The 12,238-nt window shown below is 43.4% G+C and overlaps 1 protein-coding gene across 3 annotated transcripts in view; it reads left to right on the forward strand.

Annotated features, from left to right (window-relative positions):
- Window positions 1–5,306, forward strand: part of INPP5D (inositol polyphosphate-5-phosphatase D) — a 56,498-nt gene extending 51,192 nt beyond the window's left edge. For all 3 annotated transcript variants that reach the window (XM_071437400.1, XM_071437399.1, XM_071437401.1), the window contains 4 exons: window positions 145–252; window positions 776–1,045; window positions 3,009–3,585; window positions 4,270–5,306. In XM_071437400.1, coding sequence (XP_071293501.1) covers window positions 145–252; window positions 776–1,045; window positions 3,009–3,585; window positions 4,270–4,272 — 958 coding nt within the window. In that variant the 3' untranslated portion in view covers window positions 4,273–5,306. The remainder of the gene's footprint in view (window positions 1–144; window positions 253–775; window positions 1,046–3,008; window positions 3,586–4,269) is intronic.
- The last annotated feature ends 6,932 nt before the right edge of the window (window positions 5,307–12,238 follow it).

The raw sequence follows: 12,238 nt of genomic DNA on the forward strand, positions 1-12,238 counted from the left end.
ACAGGTGTGCTGAGCACTGGGAAGCTGCTTTGTGGCTCTCTGGTTAGCATTGGTCAATGCTCCTGTGCCCAAAGCTTCAAAAGCTGAGAATGCATTCAAAAGCCAGATTTTATGCATTCATAAAATTCTGTTTATTTCCAACAGAAAGTCAAAATCTACTCATCTGATGGCCAGAGAGGCAGCAGCCATCGCTCGCTACTGGGGGAGTGCTGTCACTTCTCCAGACAGCCTGGGAAAGGAGGATATTTTACGGTAACCTTGCCACCTTACCTCTGACAGCTTGGGGTGGGAAGCTATGCTCAAACTGCCTGGCTTTTCCTTTCCAAGAGTCATATCATGAGTCAGAGTAAGGCTGTCCTTTCACCTTCTTTCAATGGGGCTTTTCCCTGCAGGCAGCCTCTGGCTGGGCCCAGAAACCCATGACAGCCCCTATATGTGGCTACAGAAGCTGAGTGCTCTCTGCAGCCTGGAAAGGGAAGCATCTGCTACAGCCACAGGAACTATTTTGGGGGGTGGGGGAGGTTGTCTTGACCCAGCTGCTTCCTCTCCAGTGACCAAGGGGAGTGAGGCACTAACAGGACTCCCACTTTTCCCCTGATTCTGAAGCTACAGTGACCCAAAAAAAAAAAAAAAAAAAGGTAAAAAAAAAAAAGGCAGGTAGTATTGAATCTAAGCAGTCAGTGGGTACTAACTCCTTTGTAGCTGGCAAGGAGACAAAAAACCCCAAACATATTTGTGCATGTGCCTCCCTAACAATATTTCTTCTCTTGAGCAGGTCCACCCCCACAGACATCAGCAACCCCAACTACCTGGGCATGGCTTCCTTCTCTCAGCAGCCCTCTGCAACCTGCCAGCTTAAGCAGACACCTTCATCAGAGCAGGCACCTTCCCTCTGGAACTATGAGCAGCAGTCCAAAGAGAGCACCTCCCTAATGGGGCAAAGTCACTCATCCTCCACATCACCCTCCTTGTCACCTCTATCTCCAAAACCATCCCTCCAGCCTACAGCAAGCAGAAGCATTTGTAATTGGAGTCAAGAGTACCAGTGAGTGTTTGAGTTTTGCGCTGAGGTTGGGCTCCTCTCTCCTGTCATTCTGCACAGTCACTGTTTCATTATCTGTTTAGAGAGTCCAAGGTGCAGCATATTCTTAACATATTTTATCTCTAGAATGAGAAAGATAAGTGAAGGTCACAAGTACAGACATCTCATACTCAAAGAAAACTAGTGTAGCAGTTCCTCAGACTTTTGTGAAAGGAAAGCCAAAGATAATGAGTTAAACTTACAATTAAATAATGGAATCTTAGAATCATAGAATGGTTTAGATTGGAATGGACCTTAAAGCTTATCTCATTCCACCCCCTGTCACGGGTAGGGACATCTTTCACTATCCCAGGGTGCTTCAACCCCAATGCAATCTGCCTTGGACACTTCCAGGGATGGGGCAGCCACAGCTTCCCTGTGCCAGGGCCTCAGAACCTTTCTTTCTAACATCTAACCTAAATCTCTCCTCTTCTATTTTAAAACTTCCCCCTTGTATTGTCACTGTCTGCACTCTCCTTCCTTTGTGTCAGTCCCCTTTAGGCACTGGAAGGCTGCAGCGAAGACTCCTTGGAGTCTTCTCCAAGACTCCTGAACCTGTTGTCTCAACCTGATATATAGGTTTAATTCTCTACCAAAAGAAGAGAAGGAGAAGTTTACAAAGTTGACTGTAATAACAAAGAAGAAAAGGGGGGAATGTGGCACAGACCCTTCCCCTGGATAGGAAGGAAAGGTCCTTTGTGTGTTATACGTGAAGTACTTTCACTGAATTTCTGCTGGCATGATACAAGTGTCCAGCTGCTGCAGAAGCTAGACTCCATGTGCTGCCTCTATCACAAGCCTTGATGCAGAATTTCTGTCTGGCAACTGAAAATATCCCATCCCTTCCCAGCTTAGTGAGGTGACAAGGCTACTTCACCCTAGTGCATGTGTGCAATCTGTGTCCTTGTTACAGACCTCTTCACATCCAAGAGACAGCTGCTCTCTGAGCTGGGATGAAGCCCCCTGGTAAATGGGTGTGGCACTCTGGAAGTCCAAATTCACGGTAGTCAGAGCTGCCAGCACTGCTGGGGTCTGTTCTGTACCTGGCAGTGCTCCATCATGGCTGAGCTCTCTGCTCTGGCATGCGCTGACTGCCAGAGAAGAGCTTGAGACATGGAACACAACTAATTTGAAGACACCCAAAGAACATGTGCCACTCACCTCCATTCCACTCTGCTCAGTGATATTGTGGCTGATTTTTAAGTACTTGGCAGATGAAAGCCTGGCCAAATCAGGTCGAGTGACCCAAACCCATAGGACTTGCTGTGTCCCATTGCACGGCTGTGCTGTCATTCCAGGCTGAGCTGCAGCTCAAAGGGCACTGCTGGGAATGCACATGGATTGCCTCACCCTGCAGACCTATTACTCTTACACTGTGCATTTGGGTGTATTAAGGAAATTCATCCCTTCCTTAGGAATACCATGCTGCAAGAAGAGATTGACCTAGTTGCAAAATGCCACAGTATAATGTGAGCTCTTATTTTAAGCCTCTAGACTACCATTTCCATCCTCTCTGTGAGATCTGAAGATTAATATTCAAATTCAGATTTGTGTGTGTTGCAGAGTCATCAAAGGACCTGGCACAGTTTGGCTCGGTAGTTTATCTGTGTTTAAAAAGAAGCCAAGCATCACTTTGACAGGACTGCAACCTAGCAGTTTACACAATGGAGTTTACACAATGTTATGCATATCTGCTCTCTGCTATCATGTTACTAATGATTAAACAAAGTAAAACTCACTTCTGTTCTCTCTGTTAAACACAGTTTTGTTCTCTCTCCCCATGTTTAATTGTTTTCCTGCTGCCCCTTCAGGCAGTCAGTTTAATTTGCTCATAGTCAATTACTATACATGTCCTCTCTAAATCAGTCAGTGACTCTCTTGCCTGCTCTTCACAAGTTTCCTTTTCACCCTATTTCCATGACTGTAGGCCGTCTGACCTGGGGAAATCCACAGCAGAGCCTGTGCTGCAGGAGGAGGGGCAGCAAAGGCCAGAGATGTTTGAGAACCCACTGTATGGCTCCATGGGCTCCAAGGGCAAGGTGGCCCCCAAGAAAGAGCAGGAGTATCCCAAAGCCTTGCGCAAAGAGCAGCCACCACTGCCTGAGCAGAGCTGTCATCTCACAAAGCCACAGGAGCCTGAGTGCAGCAAGGCCTCTGGCAAACAGCCATCACCACCTTTCCTGGTGCCCACACAGCGATTCCGGTCCTACACTTCATCCTGCCAGTTGGAAGAAAAGAATACAGGGGAAAAGAGTCAAGGCAAACCAAAGATGACAACACCACTGGAAAACTCGGCACCACTCAAAAAACTCGTGAAGCCATCAAGGCCTGAAGTCAGCCTGAGCATCCAGGGACAGCAGAACAAGCCACCCCTTCCCTCCAAGAGCCGGGCAGTGTTGGACATGCAGAACTCCAAGGGCCGCGATTATCGGGACAGTTCAGAGCTGCCACACTCCGGGAAGCACCGGCTGGAGGAGGGCCCGGTCAGCAGGACAACTACACCGGTGTGTTACTCGGGGAATGAACGGGGTGGGAGATGGCACTGCCACTGGAGTACTAGTGCTCAGTCACTAAGTCCTCACTCCTATCCAAGCTCAGTGCTGTCCCACAAACCTACAGGGCTTGCAGAGCAAGGGGTGCCAGGGAATATCCTAAAGCAGAATTGCTGCAGAGGATGGCATGTTGTGAAACTATGGCCTTGGACTGTTTAAGCCTGGTGGTCCAGAAGAGGAATGCAAATAGTCAGTATGTTGCTATGTCTTGTTTTGGCCATACTGTGCTGTTCCTGAAAGTGGTTGATCCTGGCCAGACAGCACAAATCTGTAGTATTGGGCAATGGGCTTTGCTGTAATAAACAGATGATTAAAAGTAGTTAGTAGTTAGTGGTAAACACTTAGCAACTTAGAACAGTGTGTCCAAAACCACTACTGAACCCTCTACAGAAATAATCAGACATATACTTTCCTGGGCTGGTGGGTTTATTTGTTGTAGTTTGTTTAGTTCTGTGTTGTTTTTTGGATTTTTTTCAACAGAACACAAGAGCTGTATGAGGAGTAGGGGAGGCCTTAGCAAGTGCATTTGGGAGAAAAAGCCCACTTGAGCAGACTGTAGGGTTTTTTCTTTTCCATCTCCATCACAACTTGTAGAATGGACAATATACAAGCTGATGTCTTCTCTTGTCTCTACAGTGAACATGACACAGCAGCTGGTGGTACTCTAGGAGGAATCCTGATGGGAAGAACGCTGGAGACTACTGCTTTGTTCACACTGATGTCCTCTAGTCTGGTTCTAAAAAAGACTGAGGAATTTTATTTTTGAGGGTGCAGCCCTCCCTGTGATTATGAAAATGTTCTAGCTGAGAAGCTTATCCTATGTTGCTCAGACCAAGAGGGGCCAGGACCACAATACCAAATGCAAGTTATTCTTTTGAGTGTCACTTTGGTACTTCCATGTAAAGGTGGGTGGCCAAGTACATGCATTAGTAAATGTTTTGGAAAAGAGGATAGTACGGTACAAGGACTAGGAGATGGAAAGGGTGCATTGAAAAAAAAAATCCTTCCTACAAAAGCAAGGTTTGTATTTTGTGTTACAGGATTCCTATTAAAGAGTGTAAAAGAAAGCATCTTAAAAGCGGTACAGCTCCAAAAGCATGTCCTATCTATGGAGCAAGGAGGTCAGGGAGGGTGGGGAAAGAGTCTGAATAGCAGATACTGATGCAGGTCACACACCCTCAGTGGAGCCAGCCTTGCCTGGAGCTCAGGGCTGCATCCCTGCACCACCCAGGGGACACAGCAAGTGAGGGCCAGCCCATGGCACTGCGGCTCCTTTTCCTTCAAGCAAGCCCTGCTTTGATAGCCCAGAAAACAGAGGGAAACACCAGAACCACAGGCAGAAACAGGGGAAGAGGAAGGGCCCATGGGAGCCCAGGAGTAAAACTGCCTGCAGGGGCAGATAGCAGCACCCCAGCCTGCCTGGCAGCAAGCACTCTGCTTTGGAGGACACTGGCCAGCTGGTTTTGGAGCATTCTTAATAGACTAATGCTGACCTTACTGTACACTTTTGTTCACTGAGAATGAATAATGTTAACATACTCGTAATTTCTGTTATATTCGTGTTAAGTATTAATGCTGTGGTTACTATTAGACTAAGCCTATTGTGACTTAATCACTGTTATTGTTTCCATGTTGGTTACTTAGAAATAATAAAATAGTCATCTTTCTGGTCATTCTTTATTGAAAATTCAGAACTGCCTGTCACATGATTCAGCTTTAGGTGAGTGTTACACCAGCTTGCTCAGTGAGAGTAGTCCCTGCCCAGAGAAAACACCAAAGGCACCAAAGAGAGCAGGGAAGGCACGATACAGACAACTGAGAATGCATCTGTCTGTCTGCACAGACCTTCTGTGGATATAGCTGCTTTGAAAACTACAGAACCTGTGAGCAGGTACAGTTACTAATTGTGTGAATGTAGAAAAGGTACAGTTTTACTGGAGGTAAAGGTACAATTTTACTGGAGGAGAATGGGTCAAGCACAGGCTTGTGAGAATGGGTGGAAGAGGGCAACGTGTAGGTAGAAACCTTTCAAGAAAAGATGATTTTTTGCTATGCAGGTTGGAGTTTCAAGGCATCAGTACTGAAGCACCTGGCTCTACAACATACAAATCAGCAAGAGAGATCATGAGCTTACATTCCTCTTGCTTTATTCAGCAGAACTCTCTCTGTGTAATCACCATAATTCAGTAGCTGTGGTATTTTGCTGGCCCTGAGGAGCATTTCACCTTTCCAGGTGGCAGAAGAACTTGTGTGGCCACCGAGTAAAACCTCCCTGGAGCAGGTGAGCTTTCTGTCCAATACAGAGAGTTAGATCAGCTCTCAGTAATTCTGGGCTGTGTTCTTCTATGTGTGGAGATAGAAATGGGATGAGCTTTCTATAAAAAAAAATATCTTCTCAACAATGAGATAAGCTCACATTTTTTTGTTTTATCCTTAACTCCCTAAACTGTAAAAAAAAAAATCCCTGAAGTCTAGAAACTAAAAGCTGGATATAAAACAAATATAGCTTCCTATGTAAACATTCTCCTGATTGAGAATGCTGCTTAAATTGTGCACAGATTTGCAGATGAACAGATTTTGAGAACACTGGACTTGCTAAGGCATAAAAATCTATCCAGGTACTTAATTTGGTCTGTCCTTTAGAAAGGCATGTTGCTGGGGAAGGAAAGCAGCTCTCTTCCAAGTTTCCAGCAGAAAAAAAATACATTCCTATTCCTATGCTAAAAATGGATTGCCTACCCACTTGGGGTTCCAAAGACAGTCTGATGGAATGGTGGCAAATGCCACCAGGCTTTGTGCAAGTGGACAGTGTTCAAAAGAAGGCTCTGTAAAGAGCTTTCTGAAGCCTCTCTGGATGAGAGTCTTCTCAGGTGAGCGGCTTAGACATGGAGTGGAGAAGTGGGACAAGTGGTGAGACACTACACAGTACTTGTCTCTGAGCCCAGACTGGCTGTGCCTGGGGATGGTAGAAGTGGTAACAACAGCTGTGGGAGCTTGGCAGATGTGAATATCAGAAAATTGAATTGAGCAAATAAGTCTGGTGCTTCTGTTTGTTATATTTAATTTTTAATTTCTGTCACAAAGCCTCTAAGATGATCTCTATTGGTTTTACTGCCCTTGTCTTGAACCACATGAAAGCAGAACTGAACACAAGCTGCTACTTTTTCTGACATCCCTGAGTCTGACTCCCTCTTGCCCAACTAGGCACATTTCTCTACCCTCTCTGCTGTTGTCCAGTTAAGTTGGTACAGGCAGTATGAGCAAAAGACATAAACTGAACTATATGAATTGTCCAAAAATGTACTGATTTCCCCCATATGTATTATCTATCCATAACCTTCCGGCATCCTTTCTTTTAAGTTCTTAAAATAGCTGGAGTCTTTTTGTACTTATTTCCATGGAAACCCAGCTGTCAAAAATGCTTGGAAGTTCCCAGCTACAGGATATTATGTTGCAGAACACAGCAAGTTTTAAACCCCCCATTTCCTGCCTGCACCTGTTGCACCTAACACCACTTTCCTTGTCCTCTCAGTGTACAACCACCACAGGGCACCTTTGAGCCTTTTCCTGAGATGTTGTGGGCGACACATTTTCTTCCTGATAAAGGTATGGTCTTAGAGAAAATGGCTCAAGGAAGAGGAAAAAGAGAAGGAAAAACAAATTAAGGTGAGTTACTCACTCCAAAATAGCAAGGGGATAATTTTGATGTTAGAAATTATGTTGCTTAAGCCTGTAATCTACTGGGACCAAGCACCCTTTTTCTGTACAGCTTAAAATGAACCATTTAGTCAGTATCCTCCCACCTGTTTTTAAAATGAAAGGTTTGCTAAAATTTTACTACGTTTTTCTGTTGTCCTTGTGATAATACAATAATAGTCCATGTGATTGAAGGGATGCATTGTCCAGAAATTAACTGATTCACCCCCAGACCAAGCTCCTTATTTTTATAACATTGTGGAGGCTCAGATATTTATGTGTGAATAAACTGTGGGTGTCAGGACTAACTGACCAAGGTGACGCAGGACAGTTCCCAGAGACCTCCTCACCGGTATCGGCAGATGGACTGGAAATAGACAATAGCCAGATATTTCACTTTTATTCCTGTAATCTCTTCCAGAGAGAAATTGTCCCACTTTCCTCTGTGGGACATGTGCCAACAAAACTCTGTCCCTGCTGTCATTTGTGATGTTTCTTGCTGATAACACAGATCAAAGGTGCAGCCAGAGGGCTGGGCTTGGGGAAGTGACAGGTGCTTCAAAGCCTCTCCATCATCAGCTACATCCACTGCATCTGTGTGGTGCTCGTGTGGTTGAGGCTGAAGTAATTAGTGACAGGGTCAATGGCTTTGCCTGTTCTCTGTGCCCAGCTGGCACTGTCTCACATGCTGGTCACACCTGCCACCAAAAGGCTGCTGCAGTCCCCAGTGCATTCCTGCAAGGCCTATGGAAGGATTCAATATGCAAGTGCTACAGAATAAGCCAAATACTCCTTTCAATGTGCAGGAAAGGTGTTAGCTGCAGAGGTACAAGATGTTCTTTCTAAATATATATGTAAGCAAACATCAAGTTATTACTCACATGAATATGAAAAAGATCCTCCTAACTCTACAGTGTGTGCATGGTGTTGTTTCAAATGAGGATTCTAATAAGAAGTATTTTAAGATTGCATTTGTGTTAAGCTACTAAAGTTTCTCAGAAATTCTTTCACAGTTGAATCCCTGGTTGACAGAAGAGTGAGATTTCTTTTTGCCTATTGTAATTTGCTATATTTTTTCTGCATTATCTTATTATGCATCATCACAAAGCATTATCTCATTATGCATCACCAATTTTCCCTGAACTTCTGTTCTCAGTTCATTACCATTATTCAGTTTCATTAATTTTATTTGCAGATAATCTTTGTTCTAGCTCCCAAATCAGCTAAACTAAAGGATACTTCAGCATACCCTTTTAGATAAAAACTAACTGACATTCTTCTGTAGCTCTCAGAAAACTGTGATCAGAACTGTTTTACAAACCCCAGTATTGCAGAAGCTATCACAAAAAACAAGGCATGGGTCTGCTGAATGTGGTGCTTGGACTGGAGAATTTCCAGAGGCCCATCCAGACTCAGCTATTCCATACTTGTGTGGTTCTATTTAACTGAGACTATTCTGTGCCAGGGATGGTAATCTGCTACACATTACAGTTATTATTAACACTTTACTGCATTTTTTCCCAAGGTCTGGTCTAGATTACATCGAAAACAAATTAGTCTCTCTTATCATGAAGTATTAGATTATATCATAACTAATAAAGATGGCACAGAACAGGGTAGTAAATGTTGGGCTGGAGAGAGAATGCATGGATGGAAAGGGATGAAGGTGTCCAGCAACATGCAGAAAGGTTACAGAAAAGCAGCTAACAAAGACTTTGTGGAAGGAGAGGGAAGGGAGGTGGGTAAAAGCTCTCTCTCATAGAAACAGGTCAGACAAGGGAAGAAAGTAAATGTAGCAAAGAGACTGGAAAATAAAAAGAGACCTTTGCAACAGAAAGGATGGAGAGTTAGCACAGAATTTATGTCTACTCCATACTTCACAGTAATTTGCATCTTGACATTATGACTTGAAGTATAAAGAAAATGACCACTTGTGGGACATGTTCCCTCTTTTCAAAAGTAAACTGAAGATCCAAAACAAAGCTGAATTCGAAAATTGAGCATAACTTTGGGAAGAACACTATCCAGTATCTTCCTGGAAAATTAGCATTTCTGGTTCCCAGTCAGGAAGCAGTGAAGGAAGTAAGTGAATATGAGCACCAAGCTTCAGGGAAACATCCCATCAGAACCTGCTCCACTCACCTCAGATCAGCAGGGATCTGTTCTGTCACCTGAGTGTCATTTACAACACAGCCAGCTCAGAATCAGAACTGGGCAGGAGGGGACCCTGATGGGACCCTGCAATCCATTCAGCACACCAGCAAAGAGTAAAATACAGAGATCAGACTCACTACAAAACCCTTCACCATGTTTTCAAGTGGCCTTATAATCCTCCAGCAGCAGAGATTCTCATCTGCCTCAAGCAGCCTGTTTCGAGCTTCCCCAGCTTTTACCAGCCCTTCCTCATCTCTCTCTAGTGGCCATTTTTTGGGTTAACTTTAGGCCCTTTCAGTGTCATCCTGTCCCATATAAACAAGCAGATCAGGGCATTGTGTCAATTTTCTGACATACATATTTGCATAGTGCTGTCATGTTTCCCATATGTCTTATCCTTATTAGGGTAAACAATTCCAACTGTCCAAGTCTTTCTTCTGGATCAAATCTCCTATATACATTTGTCATTCCTGCTGGGCTACTTTGATATTCTCAATTCTTCCTGAAATGTGCTGGCTAAAGCTGGACACATGTCCAACAGAAGTCCTGCTTTTCTCTCTATGGATGTGGAGTGCCAAATTCCTTGGAGGCACAGTTTTTGTTTTTTCACTGCAGAAGGAGCTTTCTGACAAGCAGGCTAATTTGGTTGTCTGAAATTTTTACTTCTGAATTAAAGTGTTGAACAAATTGTCAGATTTTGATGCTGCTGGTAGAAAGGTGCTTCAAGTGAAAAAGCCACTTTCAGCCAGAACAAGCTGTTTTGTCACAAGTTCTTACAGTTCTTGGGGATATAAGAGAAGAGAAGGATGACAGATGATGACATGGAGCAGGGATATGCTATTGGAAAGACATCCAGAAACCTCAGATATATTTAAGAACATTGTATTGGAGTGGGAAAAGCATTGTTAGCAGGTACTGTAAAGAAAATCAGAATGTCCTGCCCACTACAGAAATCACAGATTACAGAAAGGTAATGTAGTGTGATTTTTATAAATTCAAATATATAGAGATGACAATTTAAGTGCTTCCCTTGGAACATTCTAGCAGCTCCTGTAAACAGTAAAACGTGCAATGTTTGATATAATTCATTTATCTAATGCTTGAGGCCACACTTTTTTTTTCCCCATGTCTTTTCTACTCCCACTGATTCTTTTTCCTGCCCTGCTGAAAGAAATAGGGGACAGTTATTTTCCCTTCCAGTTTTAGTGAGAAAAGCCTCAAAAAATGAGCTGAAGGATTTCTTTTGGAGTGGCGAAAAAAAAGCAGGGGGTTGGCAGTTCAAACTCAGTGAAGAATTTTGGGTCTGATTATATATTAAAGCCAAGGTAGAAGCCTCAAGAGAGGAGTTGAGTCTGATCTTTGTAGTTTTGTATCTTTGCCTTTCCTTTTCCCTCATGCTTCAGTTGCTTTCCTCTTTGTCTGCCAAGGATAAAGACATAGAGAAGATGATTTGACAGGATGAATTGCTCTCAGCGCTGCCCTTCAGGAGTTCAGTAACTATAGCTGTAGAATTAGGACTTAACCTTACAGTTGTTATAAATGACCCTGAGTGGCAAAGAGTTACAAAAGTTTTATTGAGAACAATAAAAAAATTCACAAAACAAAAGGGACAGCGCTGGAAGTGTGGCCAAATGCCAGAGGCTTGTGCACAAGATGGTGGCTCCGCCTTTTTTACCCCTGGTGTTCCATCAGCTTTATGCATATTTATTTTGATTTTACACTGTCCCACCCCATGTCCCTCTTTTTGGCACTGACGGAGCTTTGTCACTGTGGTCATCAAGGTTATCATTGGATGGAGTTCTACTCCTTTTAAGGTCATGTCTTAAAGGTTTGGCTAGCAACAGTCTGTCCAATGTAAACTCATAAATCCACATTAAAACATACAAAACCATCCTCACAACTAGGCCATTGTAACAACATCAACCACTTTATATCATTAATATTAAACATTGTAATATTTAATATCAATTCATATAATACCCTGTGAAAGCCAATACCCATTAATTTCTTTCTCACACAGTTACAAGTAATTTTAAGTTTTTAAACAACTAATTTGATTTTGTGATGTATAAGTAGAATGAAATACGCTGTGTGCTTACATTTGGCCAAACCAGCTTTACAGAGAATGCACATAACATTGTGCATTGTGTACTTTGTAAGACAGAGCATGAACTATTATTAACTCAACCAGCAGCACACTCTCCTCCAGTCTAATAATGTAGTGAATCATCTATTTCACGCTGTTACAATTTCATAATTGTATCTTCATTTACTTACTCAAAAGAAAAACAAAGCAATTTAGGCAGTCCAAGACAAAAAGCATTATGAGTTCTGCCCAGCTTCTAATTAAATTACAATAATATGGTTACCTAACACATTACTTAGAAAGTTAACGTCAGGAAAATCCACAAACATCAGAGGCTTATGTCCAAAGGGAGACAGAGGAGTCCTTCAACTTTATTCAAATAAAGACAGAGAGTTCACCAGGCCACGCGCCCGCGGGCTTTTCTCTGTCAAGGCTTCGGAGGCGCAGCATCCCTTTTATCCTGAACCCCTGGCCATGTGTGTCCCTCTTCCTTTCCCCATTGGCTGAGCTGCTAGGAAGGTTCAGCCTTCCCAAACCACTTACCCCATATTCCCACCATAAACCTGGCATTTTACCCCAAAGTTCAGCCATGTGCAGACTGGAGCCCAAACTGCCTGGGCCTGCTAAGAACCTGCTCGGCAATGTCAGTAGAGACATTAAGACCCATTC

This window comes from Agelaius tricolor, unplaced genomic scaffold, assembly GCF_023055355.1.
Source record: "Agelaius tricolor isolate 1412-34295 unplaced genomic scaffold, bAgeTri1.0.p SCAF_12, whole genome shotgun sequence".
Lineage (NCBI taxonomy): Eukaryota > Metazoa > Chordata > Aves > Passeriformes > Icteridae > Agelaius > Agelaius tricolor.